Source organism: Lepisma saccharinum, chromosome 11 (assembly GCF_977018435.1).
Source record: "Lepisma saccharinum chromosome 11, izLepSacc3.1, whole genome shotgun sequence".
Classification (NCBI taxonomy): domain Eukaryota; kingdom Metazoa; phylum Arthropoda; class Insecta; order Zygentoma; family Lepismatidae; genus Lepisma; species Lepisma saccharinum.
Window position 1 is genome coordinate 16,139,353 of NC_139239.1, and position 26,683 is coordinate 16,166,035.

General features: G+C 35.3%; 1 protein-coding gene across 1 annotated transcript; it reads left to right on the forward strand.

The window, feature by feature from the left end:
- The first annotated feature begins 16,634 nt into the window (after positions 1 to 16,634).
- LOC145995382 (uncharacterized) lies at positions 16,635 to 23,758 on the forward strand. Its single transcript, XM_083131986.1, has 3 exons — positions 16,635 to 16,649; positions 20,331 to 20,607; positions 23,360 to 23,758. The coding sequence occupies exons 1-3, from the start codon at positions 16,635 to 16,637 to the stop codon at positions 23,416 to 23,418; spliced, it is 351 nt and encodes a 116-aa protein (XP_082988112.1). The 3' UTR covers positions 23,419 to 23,758.
- Positions 23,759 to 26,683: the final 2,925 nt, after the last annotated feature.

The following is a 26,683-nucleotide window of genomic DNA, read 5'->3' on the forward strand; positions in this document are numbered from 1 at the left end:
CATGAAATGATGAAGACACTCACAAAGAACACCCGTACCTAGGCCTTGATTCGTTCTCGGGACTTCTGGCGTCGTAGCACGCTGTGATAGCAATGAGGGGTGGCACAGGGAAACGAGTTTTGAGTAGGTGTTTTAAGTCCACTTTATGCACAGTAAGGCTAATCGGAACTGGACCTACAGTTTAAAGTGGGATCCGAACCACTTGTGCATCCACCGTGTATCGAACCCGGTACCCCTTGATTACAAGGCGGCGACGCTACTACTGCGCCATCGGGGAGGACCCCACAAGGAAAGGAGAAAGAATTGCTCCTTCATGTCTTCCTTTTGGGAGAGAGATTAAAAAAAGAACTGGAGAAGGAGAAAAGTGAGAGAGAGAGAGAGAGAGAGAGAAGAAAGAGAAAAAAAGAAAAATGTTATTTAAAAAATCCGCCAGAGATTACCTCCCTCGGGATTCGAGCCTGGGTGTTCCGTGTGACAGTCAGACGACTTACCGATTTATTTTTATTTTTATAAAAGTAAAACCCTATGCGTTAGTCCCCCCTCCCCCCGCATCGTTTCTTTTTCTGTGTCCTGTTATATCACGACCTTCGTGGTGCAGTGCTTATCAGAGCGCGCTAGGACACCAGAGGTCCCGGGACATAGGTGTTCTTTGTGAATGTCCCTTCATCAATTTCATATCAACACTAGTCATCATCGCCGCATTTTTTTTATTAGTTTTACACAAATCTCTATTTCCCACATTCATGACAAACACAAACATCCATGTCTTTCCCGGATTCGACATGGAGCAGCACTGTAACCAACAAAAAGGGAGTAGAGATTCTAAAGTCATACGCATTGCGTTCGGTGCTTCAGTCGTGCTTCCTCCCTGCGAGATCTTGTTGGGAAACACAAGGCGAAGGTCCGTTCAGATGAAACCATCTTGTTTCAACTCCCCCTTGCCCTGGATCTCTTCTTTCTCCTCCGGTGTGTGTTTGCTCCAATTGTGTTCGTTACGCAACGGGGAGCTAATCTGTATTCTCCCCTCTCGTACGAACCATCAAGGGATCGCATTTTGACACTTGAAGCAAACCGCATTTCGTCGCCCGCTTTCATTCACGGCACGCGAGTGTGTACACCGCTCACGCAAACAAAAGTGCCTCCGATGTCTCCGAACTGCTTACGCATCCTACGCACGTTTGCGCAGCGTTCCATCTGCCGCCGTGCGCTCGTGGAGAGATTGCATCTGCGATTTTACATATCTCTCGAGCACGCACAAACACGCACAGGCTGAAAAACGTGGTATGAGATACTTTCTGGCATGTAAAATTAGACGGTATAGTAATTAAGCAAAAGTGGGTACGGGTAAATAAATTTGGAACGCCACAGGACCTAATTTTGAAAGTTACTCTAGGGGTAGCTGTTTAATGAAAGAGTTCATGTACGCATAGTATAATCAGGTTCCCATTACCATACTAATTAATTCCTCTTTGGACTCTTGTTACTGATTTTACGACAAATTCTCCAATTTGTGATCAGTAACATTAATGCTTGTTTTAAACGTAACGTACATTTCTTAAGTTTAGTTCGATTGTTAGCAGTGTCAATGAATATTTAAAATATTTTCTATTTCTTCCTCTTACTTTTACCTCAGCAATGAGTTTGTTGTATCTCGAGAGATTTCAGAAGTATAGGAAAAAATAATAGAACATTCTTAATCAGAATTCATATGTTCAAAAGATTTCCTACCGTTCGGCAAAACTTTAGAAATTCAAATGTTATTTACACTTTTTGATGGAAGTTTAAAAATTCACTAAGTTGAAAGAATTTTCTTCTCTTTAGAATTTTACTTACTTACGTTAAAATAATTGCATACTCTTCGATAAACCTTTAGAAATTCTCTTATTATGTTGAAAAAATGTTAGATTTTTCGGCGAAACTTCAGACTTTCACTTATTATGTTGTGCGAAACTTTAGAAGTACTTTCATGGTTAAAGAATTTTCATACTCTTCGGTGAACTATTAAACATTAAATCCTATGTTGAATAAATTTTATACTCTTTGCTGAAACTTTAGTGTCACTTCCATTGTTGTAAGGATTGTCGACCGTTCGATGAAACTTTTGAATTTTAATTACTTCCTCTGTCCCATAATTATTGTCCGGTACACCTTTGTTTGTTGTCTCAAAATAATTGCCCGATATTCAAACTGTGACATTGGTGTACACAGAAGAAGAACATGAAACAAGGGAATGAGTCATACAACTTTACTACTCAAGGATCAGTACAAATTGTGCTTTCCATCTGCCTCTTCGTCTCTCATTTCTGTACTACCATTTTGGCATACCGGACTATAATTATGGGACAGAGGGAGTACTATGTTGAAAGAAATATCTTGTCTTGGGTAAAGAATTGCACTCGCTGTGTTTAATGCATTTTTGTCTCTTTGGGGATACCTTAGAATTTCACTTCATATGTCGATAGAATTTTGTGCTATTCGCTGAAACTCTAAAATTTCAGTTTCTTTCCAATGAAAACTAAATTTGAAACAGCCGTAATTCCCAGTAGTAAACCTGTTCTTTGTCAATTGACATACACGCATCAGCAAGCAATCGTGCAACACGAATCACCAGTGTTGTTGACAGTACAAAGTTGGTAAAATGGTCAATATTGCCTCTTCCGTAAACAAACAACAAACTTCGCTCCCAAAATACTGCGTTGGATGAAATTTTCGCATGCGTTACGCATGAACACAAAGGTAAAATGCAATTGTTGGCTTAGAGTTTCATCAGAGGACCATGTTCTAGCCACTTAATTAGATTCGTTATGCAGAATGGATATTGTTGCTCCAAAATTTTCATCTAACCCAACTCCTACTCTCTGTGATCACAATGCGAAATTTTCTTCGGGCGGTTTGCGATAAAAATTAAAAATATTTCCGGGTACAACTGAATCGGGCACCAAATTAAAAAAAGGCATTGTCTTTATTCACCGCGAATGGGCAATGTCACTTTCGGAACTGACTCATTGGTTGAGTGCATACAAAGGGTGGGGGGATTTCAAGTAGAACTGTGTTTCGGTTCCATGCGTGAATTTCGATCTCGGCGAGATGTATACATTTTCCAGTTAATTTCTCTGGTACTAAAGAATTTCAGTCATCTTTTGTTTTCAGTAATATTTACTCTTAAAACCCTTAACCGGCCAACCAGTGTCTATCAGACACTGTTGCTTTAATTTTTGTCACATACTCCAAACGATATTTCCTGCGAACATGATATTTTTTTTTACTTTCTTTGTTTCTCTCTTTTTTCTCATTTCACAAAATTTGACTTTGTTTTATAAAGAAGGTCAAGCGTAAAAAAAAGTATTTTTCATTTCACTTACGTAAACGGGCAAGCAGTGTCTGTTGGACACAGTGTACAAACAAAAGTTGTAGTATTACTTGAATATGTATTAACAAATATTTAATATGAAAATATTATTAATGCTAAAATAGAGAAAATGAAAAATATATGAGCAAAGTAAACAATTTCTTCACACTGCCTTCCGGCCTAACATGTTTCATATACTATTCTGCAAAAAATGCAATTACAATGATGATGATGATGAATACAAGAATTATGAACATAACAATGATGATTAGGTTAAATATCATGCTACTCGCTTGTTTCCACAGCGATGAAACATAAACATTAGAAGGGCAAGATCCATTTATAACAATGCAGTGTCCGACAGACACTGCTTGCCCGGACACGTTACAAAAATAGCTTACCCGGATAAGGGTTTGCTTTTAGGCAAAAATCAAATCAACTAATTAAATCACATTGGGGTCTCACGACGGGCATAGCCCGCAGTGCACTTAAAGTCAATGTGGACGAACGACGGGCATAGCCCGTCCTGCGGTATGCAATCGCTTTGCCGATTGAACGACTGGCTATGCTCGTACTTCGTCTCATGCTCGTGTTCATTCAAGCCCCTCTGTTGAAATTCCGACCGCTAGGTGACTCATGTGCTATCTTTATCTTGCACCTGCAACTGTTTGTTGTCGGGTTGATGTACTGTGCATTGTTTAGAATGGCATCCTTAGATCCAGACTGCATAGAGGATTCCGCCCCAGATTTTGAAGTTAGCGACGATTTTGATGATGCAGATGAATTTGAAGATTTGGAAGGTAGGTTATATTCGTAATAATTATTGTCGACAATATAAACAGTGTTGCAAACTCTAGTATTTTATGAATGAAGTGAGAAAAGGTAATTGTTTTGGTCTATTCATCTTGCCTCTTCCTTGATTCTCCAACATGCACTGATGTATTTTTAGTTTTTCCATTTATTATTTTGTATAGTGTATGTAAAATGACTATGTATTTTATTTATTTAGTTTATTTATTTATTTGTTTAATTTTTACAGATGACGCAGAACCAACTGATACATCGTCTGGTCCTGTCCTGCAGCCACTTTTTCATACAAGAGATAATTACTTGTAATTTGTAATTATTTTTTGTTATGTGCACATAAGAAGTATTCTTATGCAAGATTCAAAAGATGTATTGATAGTTTATGTAGTTAATTATTGAAATTTCCAGATTACGAACTTAAAATATCTCTATATTAACATTTGTTACAATGTTGTACTTTTTTCTTCTTCTTCACAAAACATTGCTGAAAAAAATATTAAAAAATGTCTGAAAATGAAAATAAAATTTAAGAAATTTTTGTTCATTGAAAAGAGGAAGTTTTGTAGATTTAAGAAATATGTGGTTTAATAAAAACAAATGAAAAATATTTTTTCTATGATTTTTTGAAAAACAACCAAAAACCGCAGACCAGAGGTAACAATGCTGTATTATGAGGCCAGACCCGAATGTGTTAACAAGATCATCAGATATTCCCACAACCATTATTAGTCTCAATCTTTATACATATTAAATGAAACAATTTCCCATTCAATATTCTGTATCTAAACTATATTTTATACGTTTCCATTTCTGCAAAGTCAACAAAATATTTCATTATTGATAATTCAATTTTCGTTATCCGACTATAAACTAAAACGTATGTAATAGGCATATTTTAAAAATGATTTAATGAGTAATTTTATTATTGAAATAAGCTATATTTGAATTAATGTTATTTTACGTCGCTCCTACTCGCTATGACTAGGATATGTGATGATTAGATCAAATCGATGCAGGGATGTTCACAAAGTGTATCCATCCCCAGACCGGGAATCTAATCCTGAAACTTCTGTGATGAGAACACTAGTCGATCACTTAACGTGCTCCAGGTTAATTATCTGAAATTATTTAAATTTTGTAATTTTTGTCACTTTTAAAAATATAAGATGATGTAAAATTATATTCATTACTGTACCATTATTTGTAAGTGTGGTTATTTTTAAATTATGTTTGTTTTTTAACAACTGCAACCAATAGCATGAAATTACTTTAATATTATACAGTTCTTGATAATGCAGTATTTTGTAATTGTTTGCATATTGCAATTTTACTCTGGGGGATTGTGTGGGAAGGATTTCCGAACTGATATAAATACAAAGCCGTTACAGTTCAATGCTCCCTTTGAAAGGAAGTATACAAACACTACGAAAAAACAGTAACAGTGTGTTATCTGCTAGTTAACGTTCTGTTCATCCTTTAGAAAATTAAAAATTATTTAAAAGTCTTACGAAGCGTGTAAAATGCCTGATAGCGCTATTTGTAACAAAACATGTAAACATCGAGGCAGAGTGAGAGAGGATTATTGTGTTTATGTGTACACGAGATATATACGTTACCTGTTAACCTTCGGCACATCGCTAGATACTCCCAAGCGCATCTTTTCACGGGGCATGCCTTCAATGTTCGATCGCCTGCCTGCGTGTGGGTCGCCAGCTACGATTGGCCAAGCGTGAGATTTGATTAGATTGCTGATCAAAATCCGAAATCTGATTCGCACGGGATGAACTGATTTCAATGCTTATCCTCTCTGAAAGCATTCCGTATTCATAGCCATAACATCAAACATGCCTTTGTAAGTACATAACATTAAAACCTTGAAAAAGAGGCGCATTTATAGAACCTGTGATTCTATATCCTTATACAAGTTCCTATTGCACGTGTCTGATATTAATCTCTCAGAATTATACACAGGTAATTCCTCCAAAACCTAAAGCATCTTGTATGGAGGAATCTAAATGGAGTTTTCTTTACAATAAAAGCTTGCTAAGTGAGGTTTACGAACCACATTTCTTACCAGTTTTCAGGTAAAAACAAATACTAAAATCATAAAGAAGAACGTTAGTTTCGATATCCAATATATATAAAGCCTCAATCCCACCACTCACTCACTGAGTCACTGACATAAATGTTCTCCATGAAGGAAGCCCCGGAGGCGAAAAATGCCCGATTACGACCCCCCATGAAATCGTCCCAAAAGGCCGAGAAAATTAAAAAATCGCTCAATCGGCCCTTCCTTAAGGGTGAAAATGCCCTTTTTTCACGTCCTTAGCAACCGTTGCCACGGGCATTTCTTTTGCACACATTGTTTCCTTCAAATTCTTAATTGTCGAGATACGTTATATTTCTCACAGATCAATAGCACACAGATGAATGAACTCATGGCTTTGAAAAGGTGCCTGAAACAAGGGTGACATCTACATGATAAGGAGTTTCAGCCCAGATACAATTACGTATATATTGTTATACTCAATGCGTAAATATCTCCATCGTGCTTGTTTTAACTAAATGTTTAGGGGGTATAATGACATGCAATTCCTTAGAGCTTGCGTGCCTGTTCTTGACCATGGAAACGGACGTTGCTAGGGAACTTAAGGAATGTTTATTTTCACCCCGAAAACTACTGTAAGGGAATTATGCTAGACTCTTCGAATTTCAAAATGCGAGCATCAGAATTTATTACAGAGGCAAGGTAGGCATTTGAGGGGAATGACGGAAAACAGTTATTATCCAATTACGTTCAAAAATGTGAAAATGACAAAAGAAGTAAATATAACATTTTCAATTTAGTGTCGCAATTTAATTCGTAAATGCAAAACATCCAACTAATTATCTTGAAACGGTTATTACTTACTCACTTCATTATTAAGAAAATAGACAATAATAGTTTTAATATTTGTACCTTATTAGAGCCCATACACACATAAAGTTACTTTCTAAACTTTTCAAACTTATACACATCTTCCCCATCATCCAATACAACATGCAGACATTTTCAAAGTCATTAAGATCATTGAGGAACCCCATCTATAAGGTGATTGCATTCACAACGTGGCCGAAGGTCAAGCATGCGAGCGTACAAGACGTGGCCAAAGGCCACGTCGAAGTACGCGAGTCCTCCAATATATATATAGCCCCAATCCCACCACTCACTGACATAAATGTTCTCCATGAAGGAAGCCCCGGAGGCAAAAAATGCCCGATTACAACCCCCCATGAAATTGTCCCAAAAAGCCGAGAAAATTAAAAAATCGTTCAATTGGCCCTTTCTAAAGGGTGAAAATGCCCTTTTTTCACGTCCTTAGCAACCGTTCCCATGGCTTTTCTTTTTGCTCACATTGTTTACTTTAATTCTTAACATTATATTTCTCACAGATCACACACAGATGAATGAACTCCTGGTTTTGAAAAGGTGCCTCAAACAAGGATGACATCTACATAAGAAGAAGATTCACTCCAGATACAATTATCCTCCAATATATATATAGCCCCAATCCCACCACTCACTGACATAAATGTTCTCCATGAAGGAAGCCCCGGAGGCAAAAAATGCCCGATTACAACCCCCCATGAAATTGTCCCAAAAAGCCGAGAAAATTAAAAAATCGTTCAATTGGCCCTTTCTAAAGGGTGAAAATGCCCTTTTTTCACGTCCTTAGCAACCGTTCCCATGGCTTTTCTTTTTGCTCACATTGTTTACTTTAATTCTTAACATTATATTTCTCACAGATCACACACAGATGAATGAACTCCTGGTTTTGAAAAGGTGCCTCAAACAAGGATGACATCTACATAAGAAGAAGATTCACTCCAGATACAATTATCCTCCAATATATATATAGCCCCAATCCCACCACTCACTGACATAAATGTTCTCCATGAAGGAAGCCCCGGAGGCAAAAAATGCCCGATTACAACCCCCCATGAAATTGTCCCAAAAAGCCGAGAAAATTAAAAAATCGTTCAATTGGCCCTTTCTAAAGGGTGAAAATGCCCTTTTTTCACGTCCTTAGCAACCGTTCCCATGGCTTTTCTTTTTGCTCACATTGTTTACTTTAATTCTTAACATTATATTTCTCACAGATCACACACAGATGAATGAACTCCTGGTTTTGAAAAGGTGCCTCAAACAAGGATGACATCTACATAAGAAGAAGATTCACTCCAGATACAATTACGTATATGTATATTGGTATATTCAATGAGAGAATATCTACATCGTGCTCGTTTCAACTAAATGTTTAGAGGTATAATGACAAGCAATTCTTTAGAGCTTGCCGTGCTTGTTGTTGACCATAGAAACGGACGTTGCTAGGGAACTTAATGAAAGTTTATTTTAACCTCGAAAACTAGTGTAAGCTAATTATTATGCTAGACTTTTCGAATTTCAAACTATGAGCGTCAGAATTTATTACTAAGGAGAGGTAGGAATTCGATTACGTTTAAAAATGCGAAAATGACAAGAGACGTAAAATATTGCTATTCCGATTTAGTGTCGCTATTGAATTCGTTTATATAAAACATCCAACTAAGCTTGAAACGGTTATTACTTACTTAGTTCATTATTAAGAAAATAGACAATATGTGTACCATATTAGAGCCCAAACACACATAACATTACGTTGAAAACTTATCAAATAAGCGATCCACGGCGAGAGCACGAGACGCTCACTTAGCCTTTTTCAAATGGTGAAAATGCCAGTTTCATACTCCCTAGCAAATTCTGTTTTTCGTCCAGGATCTAGAAATCCGTCTATTTTCTCTCATGGCTTTAACGACTTCTACACACAATAATTAAATTTGAAATTCACATACCTTCTTTAAATATTTTTCTAATTGCAAACTAAATTTGAAAATACTGAATCTTGATATCTAAAATAACAACAAATCTCCTGCATATGTTTCGATTTTTTATGAATCGCACTGGTTAATGCAAGCTCAGATGTTGCAATGGTAGATTAAAAATGTACACGGTCATATTCGACTGAGGCGACACATGGTGCCCAAGAAAATAATAACAATCAAAATGACTTGCACTTTGTATCTTTCGGTGTTTAGTTGAGAGTTTTTAGTGCCTTCCAAAACTTTTTTATTATCCTCGAGATAATGATCATCACATATGATTAAATTCCTAGTTAGAAAACATGCATCAGACAAAAGTGGCATAAGAAGATTTAGTCCAGAGATAACATAAACAATCATGAATAACTTACTTAATTAAGTAGTGTAATTGATGCTACAACCAGGACCACTTACAGGTGTACAAATGATGAGCTCATATAATTAAACAGCCCGATTTGCCCACACTTAAAATTATGCCAAGATGCCCTTATTCCCCAATTCTTCAAGTGTGATATGCTCTTAATTCTAAGAATTTTGAATCCTAGTGTACAAATGATGACCCCCCTCAGATTGATTTGCCTACACTTATAAAAGGCACTTCTGTGAGATTGTTGTCCATAAATTTGTTAAAAATATGCCCCTCTTGATATTTTTTTTGGATACACTTAAAACTAAGCTAAGATGCTCATAAAACCCACACCCACACCCACCCACACCCACCCACACCCACACATATTTACTTCCGGTCCACTTCCGGTCCACTTCCGGTCCACTTCCGGTTCACTTCCGGTCCACTTCCGGTCTACTTCCGGTTCACTTCCGGTCCACTTCCGGTTTGCCTACTTCCGGTCCACTTGTGGCCTATTTCTGGTTTATTTATATTGCATCATGTTTTGCAACAAATTATTACACAATATTATGCAATAAATTATTAGACATGTGTTGTTTTCTGATTGGTTGGTTATGACATAAAGTGATGATGTGTTATATTCTGATTGGCTTATTGTTTCAGATGCTTTCAATGCAGTCTGTGCTTAGGCTATATAAAGAGATTTTGCATTGCATATCAGCCAGTATTGAGAGAGTTGTTGAAGAGTAAGGGTGTGTTGTTGCAGTGCTGCTCATATTTTTTTAAACACAAAAATATTGCAAATTTATATAAATTGAATTACAAATCTATTTGATTTAATAGACAGAATTTTTGACAACCTGTCATAGGTTTATTAAGTATAGAGTTTTGATTTGAACCCCAAGAAATTTTATATAAATACCAAAGCCAAAAATATTCACACACATACACACACACTAAATATACAAAACACACTGCTGAACCCAACTGATATTTTTTTATTAAGCATAGAATTTTGATTTGAACCCCAAGAAATTTTATATAATAAACATAACAAAATTCTAATATTTATTTTTGTTTAACAGGCACAACAAGTTCTGAGCACATAAGCAGTTTCTGAGGAATACAAGGCAGCAGCAGCAGCAAGCAATTAACTTATAGAAGGCAGTGTGTATCCTATCTAATTGCATGGATAATCTTGACACAGGATTTTTTGAGAGAAGATGTATTTCAAAATACATAAAATCTAAGTCACTTGTTGATGATTTAAAGCTTAGATTCTTTGGCCTGTCCGAGTATGACCTGTTTGCTGTGCAGAATGAAACTGAAATGCAGTGGGTGCTTGCCAGTGACAGGCCATTCCAATGCCTCTATCTCAATTTTATCAGTGAGTTTGAAAGGCTTGTATACAACAAGTACAAGAGAATTGTTGGATTGTTTGTTAATTTTTATACAGACAGGTGCCATTATAATTTAAGGTTGAAATTGTTTGACAATTATTGGTTCAACAATTGCTATGAGCATTGTTTTGAGTATAGGATGCCCATGATTGCATCTCAGAGTTTAAATTGGAGACATTATAAATATTCAAATAAAATTATTAACAAGATATCTAAATATAAGAAGATTGAATTTGTTACAACTGATAATGGGAATTTGTACAGTGGTGAAGATTTCAATCCAGAGTTTGTATCAAATTCCAACTATATATATTTGAATGAGCTTGTCATGTATTTTATAAGGCAAAAATTTAGAGATTGCACTTATGATTGTATTGTTGAGGCACTGGGGCAGAATAATTTGCATGATATATGCAATTGTGGGAGAGTTTTGTCCAGCCTCTCAGTGTGATTTCAGGCACAGGAATTTGGCAGTTGGGAATCAATCCGCAGCAGGCAGCCCTGATTATTTCAGCAGAGACAGCAATCAAGGTAAATAAATATTTGCTGCAAGTGTAAATCCCTGCCCATCACAGCCAGGCTCGGGTCTGTATGCAGGAAGAGGCAAGATATTTGTTTGAAATCTGCTTGGGTATAATTTTCTGATCTTTTTATAGCAGAGTTGTGTTACTGTTATTGGAATAGGCTTCAAATCACACACAGATACCCTAAATACTTAATATCATCATACCTGACAGAGCTGTGTTGTTAGTGGGGAAGAATTGCCATATCTCTATACATGACAGAGATGTGTTGTTATTGGGAACAGGTTTCATATCCCAACACAGATACTATTATGAATAGGTAACAGATTTTGAATAATATTTTTCCAGAAATCTATACTCCATATCCCTGTACAAAACTGTGCTATGTCCTGTGAATTATCCAGACACAAACACAGAAGATAAATATATTCTTAACACCCGCTTTAGCTGTGAGTGCTGTTATTAGGTACAAGATTCAATTACACGTGATTATCTAGATATTTTAATAGATAGAAGATACATACTTAATTAAATCTATATTCAATATCTCTATCCCTAACAATTACAAAACCCACCCAGAACCTTGCCGATATTGCTACAAGCATGAAACTGAAAATAACAGAACTGTGCTGTTATTAGGAACAAGCTTCAAATCCCACACGGACACAGAGCCTTGTTGAGTTTAGAATTATTATAATAGATATTTTAATAGATAGAAGATACATGCTTAATTAAATCTATATTCAATATCCATATCCCTATCCCTAACAATTACAAATCCTACCCAGAACCTTGAGGATATTGCTACAAGCACGGAACTATTGCCGTGAAATAACATCTAGATGTTTCCTAAACATAACAGAACTGTGCTGTTATTGGGAACAAGCTTCAAATCTCACACAAACACAGAGCTTTGCTGATATTTCGGAACTTATAACATTAAAAGTTGTATTTAGCTTAAGAATGAGCTTACTGCTTTCGTTCAAGCTAAATAGGATTTTCAGCTTTTTACAAAACCTGACTTGCTGTATAAAGCAGAAAAGAAAATAACCTTTTACAAACTTTTATTTCTGAAGTTTTAATTAACATTAAACAATTATGAGGAGGTCCTTGGTAAGTCTCCTTCACCTGATTTATACTGAAAGGTTCAGATACAGGAATTTACGGAGAGTGCCCCGATTGTATCGGCGAAGATTCAAAAATGTAACCATACTTAAAAACTAACACAAGATAGAAGCTAATATAACACATTGAAAATTATTACTCACGGTTGTATAGTTCAGCGCTGTACTTTTAACTTTGTAACGATCGACGCTAAAAAGGCCATATATTTGAGAGCTCTAAACACTTAAAGAATACTCACTATCAAATCACTGAGCACTAGCATTCTTCAACTTCTGGTTAGCACTTCCTCTTCATTCCTCCTGTCTGTATCCTTAAAAAGTCCGGTAGAAGTCACCTCTCGTCGATTCATCACACTACAAGTCTTTTCGTCTTTCAAACTACAAGTTCACCATTCGTGTTCTCCTTTGGGCTCGAACTATCTATGCACTTTTGGATCTCGCGGTGATGAAAACTAAAAAAATGTCAACAGCTCGAACGACTGCAAACTTTTTCGCGTTTTTTCCAGCAACGCACGCGCGGACTTCAACCACAAAGACCAGACGCTGTAACTCTCTTTCGCCGACTGCCCTCTTTGTGCGCCAAAAGTCCAGAACAGTCTATTACTTAAGAGGGGTGTGAAGTGTTCTTTCTCCTCATTCGTTCCGGAGGAAGAGTCTTACAATAATCGGTTATAGATGCCCCTTCCTCAAAAAAGGCATTAGATGGACTGATCAAGGAGAGCTAATGTCTTTCCAAGCCTCTTTATCTCCTTAAATATTTGACCAGCCCTCGTACATACATTTAAAAAAAATCAGGTTACAATTTCAAAATATCTTATAACATAGTAAACACATATAGATTTTCCTTCAATTTCACATATTAATTCTGTTCAATCGTTTTTTACAACCACATTGTAAGAATAATCTCCATAAAATTACAATTTGTAAACATTGAAGCATAATAAACATATTACTCAATTTCTTTTCATTACATATATATCTTCATAGATTACATAAAATCAACTTTGAATCATTATTACATAATTTATCAATCTACTACAAGTAACTTCAATGAATCACAAATTGTTTTGCAAGTTTTCTAATTGTTTTAACTTATTTTCATAAATTCTCCTTTTAATGTTTCTGCAATTCCATAATTTTAAATTTTCTTCATGTTGTGATTCAATTATTTACTAGAGCAGGTACAGGCGGGTAAGTGAAGAATATTACAAAAGTATTTTGATTTCTATCTTTACAAAATATCATCATACTCATTGAATTAAAACAGTAAACATCCTTTCTCTTGTCATGATCTTTACCTTTCTTTTCTTTTCTTCTTTAAGGTATCAGCATGCTCAAATTACTAATTTTAGGAAATTACATCTTACCATACGTCGCTTATCTTTTTAACAAACTATTTCTTAACTTGCAACAGAATTCTGGACATAATCTTTCACTTAAATATCAGCATGTTCTTTATTACGTAAGTACAATAATTTTCGGTTCGCCTTCGATGTACTATTTTTCATTTCTGGTCCGCCTTCGACCTTATATATTTTTGCACATTTCCGGTCCGCCTTCGACCTTATATTTATGTGCCTCTCTCGCACTTCATCTTAATACACACTGACTTTTAGCTCATATAGCTATGTCCAAGAACTCTCAATATCCTGCTATTAATGCAATCTCCTCTTTTGTTAACGCTATTTCATCTTGAGCTCTGAAGAATTTCCCAATTGACTTCTTTTGAGCACATCTGTACAACCTTCTTTCTCGTTCGTTCTTCACTTCATTTTGCAGCATCATAAACAGTTTAGAGGTTTAGTTTAGAGGTTTACTTTCATATTTCTATCTTCCTTTTCTTTTTCTTATTACAAAGCTATTTTTCAATTTTACAATATCTACCCGCTCATTGACAATAATAATATTTACCAGCACTTCTACCAACCAATCAATATTTTTTTTCATCGAACCACAACTAGTTTTCACATAATTTATACAAAACAATTGACATTAAATAACTTTTTCTTTTCATTTTCTCAATTTTCAATATACTTGGCTCATAACAACATGGACACATTTTTTTAAACAGCTTATTTACATTTGAACAATTTCCATCATTTTATCAAAATTTACATAAACTAGTAATTATCAAAATGTTCATCAAGAGAAATGGAAAATTAGATCTTCCTCTAAAATTTACTAACTTAATAATTACATTTTATTATATTACCCAACAAATTAGAATGTCTCTCATCTTTTTAGATTTATCAGTCCTTGTTGTTTCTTCAGTTTCTGAATATTCCTGTTTGTCGTTACTATCATGTATCTTTTCCGTATTCCTCTTCTTCTTTTCCCTCTTCTTTTTTCTTCTCTTTTCTCTCCTTTTCAAATTTCTTCTTCCTCCTCTTCCAACTTTCTTCAAGTAGGGAAACTAACAATCTGTCAACACTATTTGAACTTTCTCTTATCTTTAAAGTCTTTTCATTTTGTTTCCGATTTTCCATAGGTTCAATTTTCTCACTATGAGAATGACCACTAGCAACTTTCTTCCTTACTTTCTTCTGATTCTTCTTGTCTCGTATCTTTTGTGGCTTTCTCTTATGCTCTCCACCCTCATCAGATGAACGTATTTCTCTATTTTCCTGTTTCATCCTTTTCATACTTGCCTTTGATCTATCTGTGCTAACATTCTTAGATTTTTCACGAACTTTCTTCTTCACTTTCCGTGACGCTTCTTCAATTTTCTTCACTTTCTTTGCAGCTTTCAATTTCTTTCTCTTCATTTTCTTCACTTTCTTTACTGAACTATATCTAGGTCTCATTCTAATTTTCTTCCGTTTACTGATCAGAGTCATTTCGGGTATCGTCACGTCTAAAGTTACACATTCTTGTAGTTTAGAAAACATATAATTTTTCTCAGGTTTTTCGTGAAAACTTTCATCTTTACTTATCACTTCCTGAGATTGCTGTATTCCGAGTGACTCATCTTCAACTTGTTGCCTTTTTATTCCCAAGACGCACACTCGTTTCTCTAGAACCTGTACTTTCCAATCTGTCTCTTTTTGTTCATCTTCTATATCCACTTGTACTTGATCAGAATTATCCTCTATCATTTCGCTTTTCTCACGGACCTCATTACAATCATATTTCACTTCATCTACTTCATCTATCACGGAATGACATGATGCATTATTATCCTGAATAACGTCCTCCATTTTTTCTATCCTAGTGACTTCCGCTTTCAAAACGCCTAGTCTTCCCTCCATCTTGTCATTTATTTTTTGCATGGAAGCATTTATTATTTCCTTCAGTTCCAATTTATTCTGTTCCTCTTTCTGCTCCAATTTTCTGTATAAGTCTTCCTGCAGGAGCCTATCTTTTTCCTCGTCCTGTTTTCGTTCTAACCTATCTTGTTCCATTGTTTCGTATAATCTCTCCCATTTTAGCTTATCTTGTTCCTTATTTTCTTCCCATTTTAGGCATAAGTTCTCCTGCGCTAGCCTACTCTGTTCCATAAACGACAAGATTGAATTCAAGACATCATTTTCCTTTAACCGTCCAACGTCAACGTGAGATACATTTTTGTCACTTTATTTCGAAACACCCTGTTCTTTTTCCGTTATTTTTACTTCAACAGCAGGTTCTTTCTCAACTCGATTCTTGCATCGCTCACAGAAAAAATCTTTATCAATATCAGTTTCATGTTCTTTATACTCTTCCTCACTCATTCCTATACAGTCTTTATGCAGCCATTGTTTGCAACCCAAACATTCTATGGCTCCATCTACTTTCAACAATCTTCCACAACAATCCAATATTTCCTCCCACCCCACTTCGGGTGCAAAGTCCTTTTCCGACGGAGTCTTTCCTTTTGTGCGAACCATGTTGCCGACACACACTGACCAGAGTTACAACACAAAGATAAATGTTTACATAAACATTGCCGACAACAACTCAACACAATGCCTGTTACCCCTTTTACTTCTTCTTTTACCAAGACAATCTAAGGCACTTCCCGGGAGTTTCGGGCACCATATAACATTAAAAGTTGTATTTAGCTTAAGAATGAGCTTACTGCTTTCGTTCAAGCTAAATAGGATTTTCAGCTTTTTACAAAACCTGACTTGCTGTATAAAGCAGAAAAGAAAATAACCTTTTACAAACTTTTATTTCTGAAGTTTTAATTAACATTAAACAATTATGAGGAGGTCCTTGGTAAGTCTCCTTCACCTGATTTATACTGAAAGGTTCAGATACAGGAATTTACGGAGAGTGCCCCGATTGTATCGGCGAAGATTCAAAAATGTAACCATACTTAAAAACTAACACAAGATAGAAGCTAATATAACACATTGAAAATTATTACTCACGGTTGTATAGTTCAGCGCTGTACTTTTAACTTTGTAACGATCGACGCTAAAAAGGCCATATATTTGAGAGCTCTAAACACTTAAAGAATACTCACTATCAAATCACTGAGCACTAGTATTCTTCAACTTCTGGTTAGCACTTCCTCTTCATTCCTCCTGTCTGTATCCTTAAAAAGTCCGGTAGAAGTCACCTCTCGTCGATTCATCACACTACAAGTCTTTTCGTCTTTCAAACTACAAGTTCACCATTCGTGTTCTCCTTTGGGCTCGAACTATCTATGCACTTTTGGATCTCGCGGTGATGAAAACTAAAAAAATGTCAACAGCTCGAACGACTGCAAACTTTTTCGCGTTTTTTCCAGCAACGCACGCGCGGACTTCAACCACAAAGACCAGACGCTGTAACTCTCTTTCGCCGACTGCCCTCTTTGTGCGCCAAAAGTCCAGAACAGTCTATTACTTAAGAGGGGTGTGAAGTGTTCTTTCTCCTCATTCGTTCCGGAGGAAGAGTCTTACAATAATCGGTTATAAACTGTTGCCGTGAAATAACATCTAGATGTTTCCATAATTTCTATACATAACAGTGATGCTGTTATTGGGAACAAGTTTTGAGGTTCAGGCACTCAAGATGGTTGAAGCCATATATTGATACAAACAAGCTTCAAATCTCACACAAACACAGAGCCTTGCTGATATTTCGGAACATAACATCTGGATGTTTCAATAGTTTCTATACATAACAGTGATGCTGTTATTGGGAACAAGTTTCTCCCACACAGATACAGAGCCTTGGAATCTAGATATTTTAATAGATAGAAGATACATACTTAATTAAATCTATACTCAATATCCCTATCCTAACAATTACAAATCACACAGATACAGAGCCTTGCTTGGAACTGTTGCTGAAATAACATCTAGATGCTTCATCCCTGACAGAGCTGTGCTGTTATTGGGAACAAGTTTTGGAATCTAGATATTTCAATAGATAAAAGATACATACTTAAATCTATACTCAATATCCCTATCACCTAACAATTACAAATCACACAGACACAGAGCCTTGCTCGGAACTGTTGCTGAAATAACATCTACATGTTTCATCCCTGACAGAGCTGTGCTGTTATTGGGAACAATCTTCAAATCCTACACAGATACAGAGTTTTGGAATCTAGATATTTTAATAGATAGAAGATACATACCTACTATAGCCTGTGTAAGATTTTAGTTTCTCTCTCTCTGAATGAAAGAAGGTAAAAGCCAATAGATGGCACTGATCGCAGGTCACGTCATTCAGTTTGCCGGTTGGATGTAAGAATCCTAAACCGACACACTCCACACTTCACTTCCAGCTGGCTCACGTTGAACATCACAATCCAACAGGGCACTCGACGTGACGGGAGAGGTCAACAGGGGACTTAGACGAACGTAGTGGTGATGGTTTAATTCCAGTTCTTTTGTAGATAATTAGTTTAACATTATTTAATTTTGTAGAGTTGTTGGTAGTATTATATTAAATTGCTTGTTGATCTTTACCGAGTGATCGTCATTACAGACAAGTAGGAAAAGGGGGAAATTTAACACAGAAATATTCTCTTAGGCAATCATTTGAACATGGATGAATAATGAGACCAATTAAATAGTCAGCACAAGGAGAGAAAGCCAATTATTAGTTAAGAATAACTAGTGAAAATTATCTTGATTTATGTATTAATGTTATCGTTGAGATCATAATTATTAATGACAGTTTATGTATGTATAATATTATTGTTCTAATACAAAATTGAAGTTTTGTTAAATAAACTGTCATCCAATCCTATCCAGTGAACTTTATGTTCTAGAAATTAAATTACTTGATTTATAGTGTATCACGTACCTATGGGGGTCCAGTTTGCAGGTTCATAGCTATCTTTCATCGGTCAATCGGAAGGGTATGTCTAATCCCAATTAAAACAAATAATCTTAAATCCGAACCCGAGCAAGAAAGAAAGGGCTATAAAAGGCAGAGCATGGTTCGATAGAACTATGACAAGTAATATTCATTATCATAATTGGTAGAAATGGAAAAGAGATAATGTCAAAATTTCAGAGAAGTAATCCATTTGTTACGGTAAGTCAGATAGGGGCTCCGGATTGGCAACCCGGGATACGACCTCAAATGTCGTCCACATTTCAAAGACCATTTGCAATAGGGGAAGATCCATTAGATTTCACTTGTCTAGATAGTGGTAGAATTGAACAAGTGGAATGTTACAATAAGGAAACTCAAGTAAAAACCGTAACTGATTTAATTTATCTTGGGCAGGATAATGTGAGTAGTACACCTTTGAATGATAATCGTGAAAGTAATGTATTAGGAAATATGCCATGTGTATTTGAAGGAAATGCTTTGCAAAAGGTGTCAAATAAAATAGCTCATGACACATTGAATAATATGATAATACATCTTCCACTAATGCATAATCTAAACGCCAGATCAATTTTTGAATTTATGTTTAAATTACAACAAATCATTGACTTGAATCTATTTCCACTGCGTAATATACTCATTGCAGTAACGCCTAAAGTTAATCATCAATTGATAGAAAGTTGGTTACAATTCATTATTGAAGGAAAAACGTGGAGTAACATGGTTGAATACTTGTTAGATAGATATGTAACATCATTAGGTAGAAATGAATTGCTCCAAGAATTCGTGCTTTGTAAACAAAAGGAAGATGAGGATGCACTTCAATTTTTGAAGGACAGGAAATGTGCTGCCCAACTGTTACGTGTCAATTGGAGTGAACCGGAATTTGTTAGATTATTAGTAGACAGATTGGTTCCTAACATTAGTGAAAAATTCTTGTTTACTGAAATTCCAGATTCACTGAGTAAACTTAAGCTAACATTAGAAAAGATGCAATGGCATCAGTATGTGAAACGTGATTTTTATGGACAAGAAAAACAGAAGAAAGTACAAAATGTTCAGTTTCCCAGTAAAGTGTCATTTCGCACTACACCAGTTTCGTCAAGATTTAATGAACCAAGGAAAGAAAATGTTTGGCGTAATTATAATCAAACTTTGAATTCAGCTTTACCAGTAGTGAAAAGAACTGATGGCAATAATCAAGATGTAATTGCGGTATTTGCTGATAGTGAAATCAATAATAAGCGTGTCAGTGCATGTTTAGATACGGGAAGTACTTACAATTTGATTAACAAACGTTTATATAATGAACTGCGACAAGGTTGTAATGTAAAAGAGAGATTTCAAGAAGTGACAATAACATTGGGTGCAGGACGTAGCTTAAAATTGAACAAAGTAGTTGACTTGAGTTTGAAACTGTGTAACATGTCATGGCCCATTAGTGCATTTGTGTGTGAAGACTTACCTATTGACTTTATCATAGGAGTTCAGTTCATTAAGGATAGACAATTTCTATTAAATTTTCATGACAAAACTATTACATTTCCGTATTCTCGTGAAAAGGTGCAAATGAAGTGGATTTCGGACAGTGTTATTAATACGAGCCATTCATTTCAGGAAACACGTAAATGTAAAGGAACTAATGTTTGTGATGTTTCAAGTTCAAGGTCACATTGGCAATCGAGAACTCCGCAGAGCTGGTCTGGTGGCAGGAACAGAGTTTCGCAAGGAAGTAACACCCGAAGGCAACCTTGGCGTTCCAGAGCAACAGCTGGTAGCTACAACATGATTGCGGCAGAAGATACGTCGATTCCTGATAATCCGTCTGTCTGTCTACATGAACGAGAACAGCAACAATGTCCAGGAACATCGCATGAATACACGGAAGAACTAGGTATGTTATTAAATTCATATCCTGAAGTATTTTCTGATAAAGTTGGTGTATTTAATGAATTTGAATACACGATTCATCTGAAAGACAAAATACCAGTGCGCGAACAACCTTATGTACAGTCACGCGAAAAACAAAAGGAAGTGGACGATTGTGTAAAAGAACTTTTAGATCTTGATCTTATTGAGAGATCACAATCTGCTTATTCAGCTCCATGTTTCGTTGTACGAGGGAAGAATAATAGTAAAAGGCTTGTTGTTAATTACCAAAAACTAAATGAAAAGGTAATTTTTGATGGTTTCCCAGCAAATTTAATGCAAGAGTCGTTAAGTAACCTTAGCAAAGGGTCAGTGTTTTCTGTTATAGATGTTAGAAAGGCGTATCATCAGGTACGATTAAGTGAAGCTTCTAGAGATTGTACTTCATTCTCAACATCAACAGCAAGTTATAGATTTAAATCCGTACCCTTTGGAATCTCAATTGGGAGTGCTTGTCTAGCACGCATGATGCAAATAATGTTGGGAGATTTACGGGGTAAAATAGTTGAATATTTTTGCGATGATATAGTCATTGTTTCAAAAAATGAAAAGGAACATCTTGAACACATACGTATTGTGTTAGATAGACTCAAAAAATATGGTGTTACACTTTCCAAATCCAAAAGTAAATTTATGTTGAAAGAAATAAAATTTCTTGGTTATGTAATTAAAGACAAGCAAATGCATATTGATTCTGAAAGAATCAAAGCGATTCAATGTCTTCCACGACCTAAAAATCGTAGATCATTAATGAGAATTTTAGGCGTACTCAATTATTATAGTTCATTTATCCCAGAATATGCTCTAATAATAGGACCATTAAATGAACTTAGAAGCCCGAAGAATAAATTTCGTTGGACTGAATTTCATGAAAATGCATTCAGAGAAATAAAAGGTAAATTTCTTGAGCATGTATTCCTAGCTCTCCCTGATTTTTCAAAAAAATTCGTTCTTGAATGTGACAGTTCATTGAAAGCCTATGGTGCTTGTCTAATGCAAGAAGATGATTCAGGTAAACTAAAGCCAGTATATTTCTTTTCAAGGAGATTAAAGGAGACAGAACGTAATAAAACAATATATGAACTAGAATTAACCAGTCTAGTTCAAGCATTAGAGAAATTCAAATATTTTTTGCAATGTAAAAGATTTACCATTAGAGTAGATAATATGGCCTTATTTCACATGTTGAAGAGAGCGAAGAAATACAGTAAATTTGCAAGGTGGGTTGAATTTATTTCTTCATTCAGTTTTGATTTACATCATATTCCATCATCCAGTAATGTAATTGCAGATTTTCTTTCAAGAATGTATGATCATTCTCAGTACGATACCGATGATTTAGATAAATCTGAAATTGATTCTGTTTGTTTAAACTTATGGGGTTTTCCTACATTGTTAAATTCCATTTTATCTGAGCAAGATAAAGATAATGAGATAAAGGTCATAAAGAACAAAATCAAGGCCAATGAACAAGTTCCTAATTATTGTGTGCCTAATGGAATTGTATACAAGAAAACTAGAAATAAAGGACAGCCATTCAAGGTACTAGTCCCCAAACACTTAATTGAACCGTTAATTCAATATTATCACACCAATGCCATAGGTGGAGGACATTCAAATTGGTCCAAAACTTTGAGAAAACTTCAAAGAAATTTTACTTGGGAAAATATGGTCGATGTTGTAAAGGATAGAGTAACAAGCTGTGAATTGTGTCAATTAGCTAAGGAAAGAAATAAAACTCCAATGGGTGTTTTGTCATCAGAAATCATTAAGCATCCCTTACAGAGAGTGAGTTGTGATATTTTGGGACCTTTGCCAAATTCAAATGGTTTTAAGTATGTACTAGTAGTTGTAGATAATGCTAGTAGATATGTTTGGTATCAAGCATTACGACAAGTTTCGTCGAAAATAATAATTCAACATTTGCAAAGATATTGTTCAAATTTTGGATATTTTTCTCAATTTTGTTCAGATAACGCTAGTTATTATACTTCTGAGATATTCAGTGAATTTCTATATGGTATTGGTTGCAAACATATTACAATTAGTCCATGGAATCCAAAAGCAAACTTGTGTGAAAGAATGATTAGAAATCTGAAACAAGCTCTAAGATGTTTTTGTTCCACCAATCAATCGACGTGGTCAAAATATTTGTATTATTTACAATATTGTTTCAATAACACTAACCATCAATCAATAGATTGTACCCCTGCAGAACTCTTCTTAGGAAGGAAACTTTTTGATCCATTGTTGCAAAATTGGCAATTGACTGATAATGAAATGTTAGATTTTACCCAAGGTAATCAAATAAAATGGTCTCGTGCATTAGAAAAAATGAAAAGTGAGTGGCATAAACGTGAAAAAAGTTACAAGAAAAAATACAGTAATGTGACGTATCAAATCAATGATAAAGTAGTTGTAAGGACTCATCCTAAAGCATCATTGCTGGATGGTATTACAAGGTCATTAAGTATGCTGTATGAGGGTCCATATGTAATCAAGAAGTTTTTAACCCCAGTTTCTGTATTGTTAGAGAAGGTGGAAAATCCATCTGTTGAAAAACGTTGTCATATTGATCAAATAAAACTGTATAGAGTATATAGGAAGTGAGTCAGTCAAACAATGGTGTTTTTTCATGTTCATAATCATCATATATATATTCTTGAATGTGTTGTCAAATGTGAGTTGAGATACTGTTGATTGTTTTGTATTGACAGGTATTCCTCAATGGTACAGATATGTCGACAATCAACAGCTAATGAAAAAGGAATCCTAAGGACATTGAAGGATATTTGTGAGAAACAACAATAGTATCTAATTGTGTTATTTTGTTTATTGTAAGCGATCAATATTGTTCTATATATATGTTAAAATCCTCCACAGGTAATGTTCAAGTATTGGGGGAGGGCAGTTTATAGCCTGTGTAAGATTTTAGTTTCTCTCTCTCTGAATGAAAGAAGGTAAAAGCCAATAGATGGCACTGATCGCAGGTCACGTCATTCAGTTTGCCGGTTGGATGTAAGAATCCTAAACCGACACACTCCACACTTCACTTCCAGCTGGCTCACGTTGAACATCACAATCCAACAGGGCACTCGACGTGACGGGAGAGGTCAACAGGGGACTTAGACGAACGTAGTGGTGATGGTTTAATTCCAGTTCTTTTGTAGATAATTAGTTTAACATTATTTAATTTTGTAGAGTTGTTGGTAGTATTATATTAAATTGCTTGTTGATCTTTACCGAGTGATCGTCATTACAGACAAGTAGGAAAAGGGGGAAATTTAACATAGAAATATTCTCTTAGGCAATCATTTGAACATGGATGAATAATGAGACCAATTAAATAGTCAGCACAAGGAGAGAAAGCCAATTATTAGTTAAGAATAACTAGTGAAAATTATCTTGATTTATGTATTAATGTTATCGTTGAGATCATAATTATTAATGACAGTTTATGTATGTATAATATTATTGTTCTAATACAAAATTGAAGTTTTGTTAAATAAACTGTCATCCAATCCTATCCAGTGAACTTTATGTTCTAGAAATTAAATTACTTGATTTATAGTGTATCACGTACCTATGGGGGTCCAGTTTGCAGGTTCATAGCTATCTTTCATCGGTCAATCGGAAGGGTATGTCTAATCCCAATTAAAACAAATAATCTTAAATCCGAACCCGAGGAAGAAAGAAATTGCTATACTACTTAATTTAAATCTATACTCAATATCCCTACACCTAACAATTACAAATCACACAGATACAGAGCCTTGCTCGGAACTGTTGCTGAAATAACATCTAGATGTTTCATCCCTGACAGAGCTGTGCTGTTATGGGGAACAAGCTTCAAACTTGGAATCTAGATATTTTAATAGATAGAAGATACATACCTACTTAATTAAATCTATACTCAATATCCTATCCCTATCCCTAACAATTACAAATCACACAGACATAGAGCCTTGCTCGGAACTGTTGCTGAAATAACATTTTAGATGTTTCATCCCTGACAGAGCTGTGCTGTTATTGGGAACAAGCTTCAAACTTGGAATCTAGATATTTTAATAGATAGAAGATACATACCTACTTAATTAAATCTATACTCAATATCCCTATACCTAACAATTACAAATCACACAGATACAGAGCCTTGCTCGGAACTGTTGCTGAAATAACATCTAGATGTTTCATCCCTGACAGAGCTGTGCTGTTATGGGGAACAAGCTTCAAACATGGAATCTAGATATTTTAATAGATAGAAGATACATACCTACTTAATTAAAGCTATACTCAATATCCTATCCCTATCCCTAACAATTACAAATCACACAGACACAGAGCCTTGCTGATATTTCTACAAGCACGAAATTGTTGCTGTAACATCTAGATGTTTCATCCCTAACAGAGCTGTGCTGTTATTGGGACTAAGCCTCAAATCCCACACAGATACAGAGTCTTGGAATCTAGAGATTTTAATAGATAGAAGATACATACTTAATTAAATCTATACTCAATATTCCTATCCCTAACAATTACAAATATTTCTACAACATTTACATGTTTCCTATACATAACAGAGCTGTGCTGTTATTGGGAATAAGCCTCAAATCCTACACAGATACAGAGCCTTGGAATCTAGAGATTTTAATAGATCGAAGATATATAATTAATTAAATTTATACTCAATATTTCTATCCTAACAATTACAATCATGGAACTGTTTGAACTAAATCTAGATGTTTCTTCCCTGACAGAGCTGTGCTGTTATTGGGAACAAGCTTCAAATTCCACACAGATACAGAGGCTTGGAATCTACATATTTTAATATCCCTATCTCGAACAATTACAAATATTTATACAAGCATGGAACTGTTGCTGGAATAACATCTAGATGTTTCATCCCTGACAGAGCTGTGCTGCTTCAAATTCCACACAGATACAGAGGCTTGGAATCTAGATATTTTAATAGAAAGAAGATACATACTTAATTAAATCTATATTCAATATCAACAATTATAACAATTATAAATATTGATACAAGCATGGAACTATTGCTGAAATGTTTCATTCCTGACAGAGCTGTGTGATGATGCTCAAATCCCACACAGATACAGAGCCTTGTAATCTTTAATAGATAGAAGATACGTACTTAATTCAATATTCCTATTCTTAACAATTACAAGTATGGAACTGTTGATAACATCTAGACGTTTCATCCCTGACAGAGCTGTGTGGTGATGCTCAAATCCCACACACAGAGCCTTGGAATCTTTAATAGATAGAAGATACAACTATATTCAATATTCCTATCCCTAACAATTACAAGTAGGGAACTGTTGATAGCATCTAGATGTTTCTTCCCTGACAGAGCTGTGCGGTGATGCTGTTATGAGGAACAAGCTTGGAATTGTTATGGATAGGTGAAGTGAAAAATTGAATCAATATTTAGAATGGAGCCTTGCTGATATTTTTACAAGCATAGAATTGTTCTATGTTGTGTATAGTGTCTTGTTTTGTTGATATTGTTATTGAAATAATAGTAACAGAGCTGTGTTGTGTTTAAGATAAGAATACATACCTGGATCTGTATACATATTTAATAATGTCCCTATCCCTGACAGAGCTGTGCTGTGATGCTGTTATTAGGTACAGGCTTCAGGAAATTATACCCAAGCAAATATCAAAATTTTATGTACCATTGCAGGTGTCATGCCTGTTCCTGCATACAAACCAAAACATAGCGGATATTTCCACAGCCCTGCTGGGCAGGAACATACAATTGCTGTACCTGTCATACAGGACAAAATAAAAAATCTGTTATGCAAATCTGCATACAAACCAAAACGTAGCGGATATTTCCACAGCCCTGCTGGGCAGGAACATACAATTGCTGTACCTGTCATACAGGACAAAATAAAAAATCTGTTATGCAGATTATTTTAACTTGTGAAAATGACACAATACGTAAATATTGCTTTTCCAATTTAGTGTCCCTATTGAATTTGTTTACAGAAAACATCCAACTAACTAACTTGAAA

What these genes read in the sequence shown, in the direction of transcription:
- LOC145995382 (XM_083131986.1), top strand. An exon ending in TGAATACACGGAAGAACTAG is followed by an intron (nt 20,608 to 23,359) that starts GTATGTTATTAA and finishes TTGTATTGACAG; the next exon opens with GTATTCCTCAATGGTACAGA.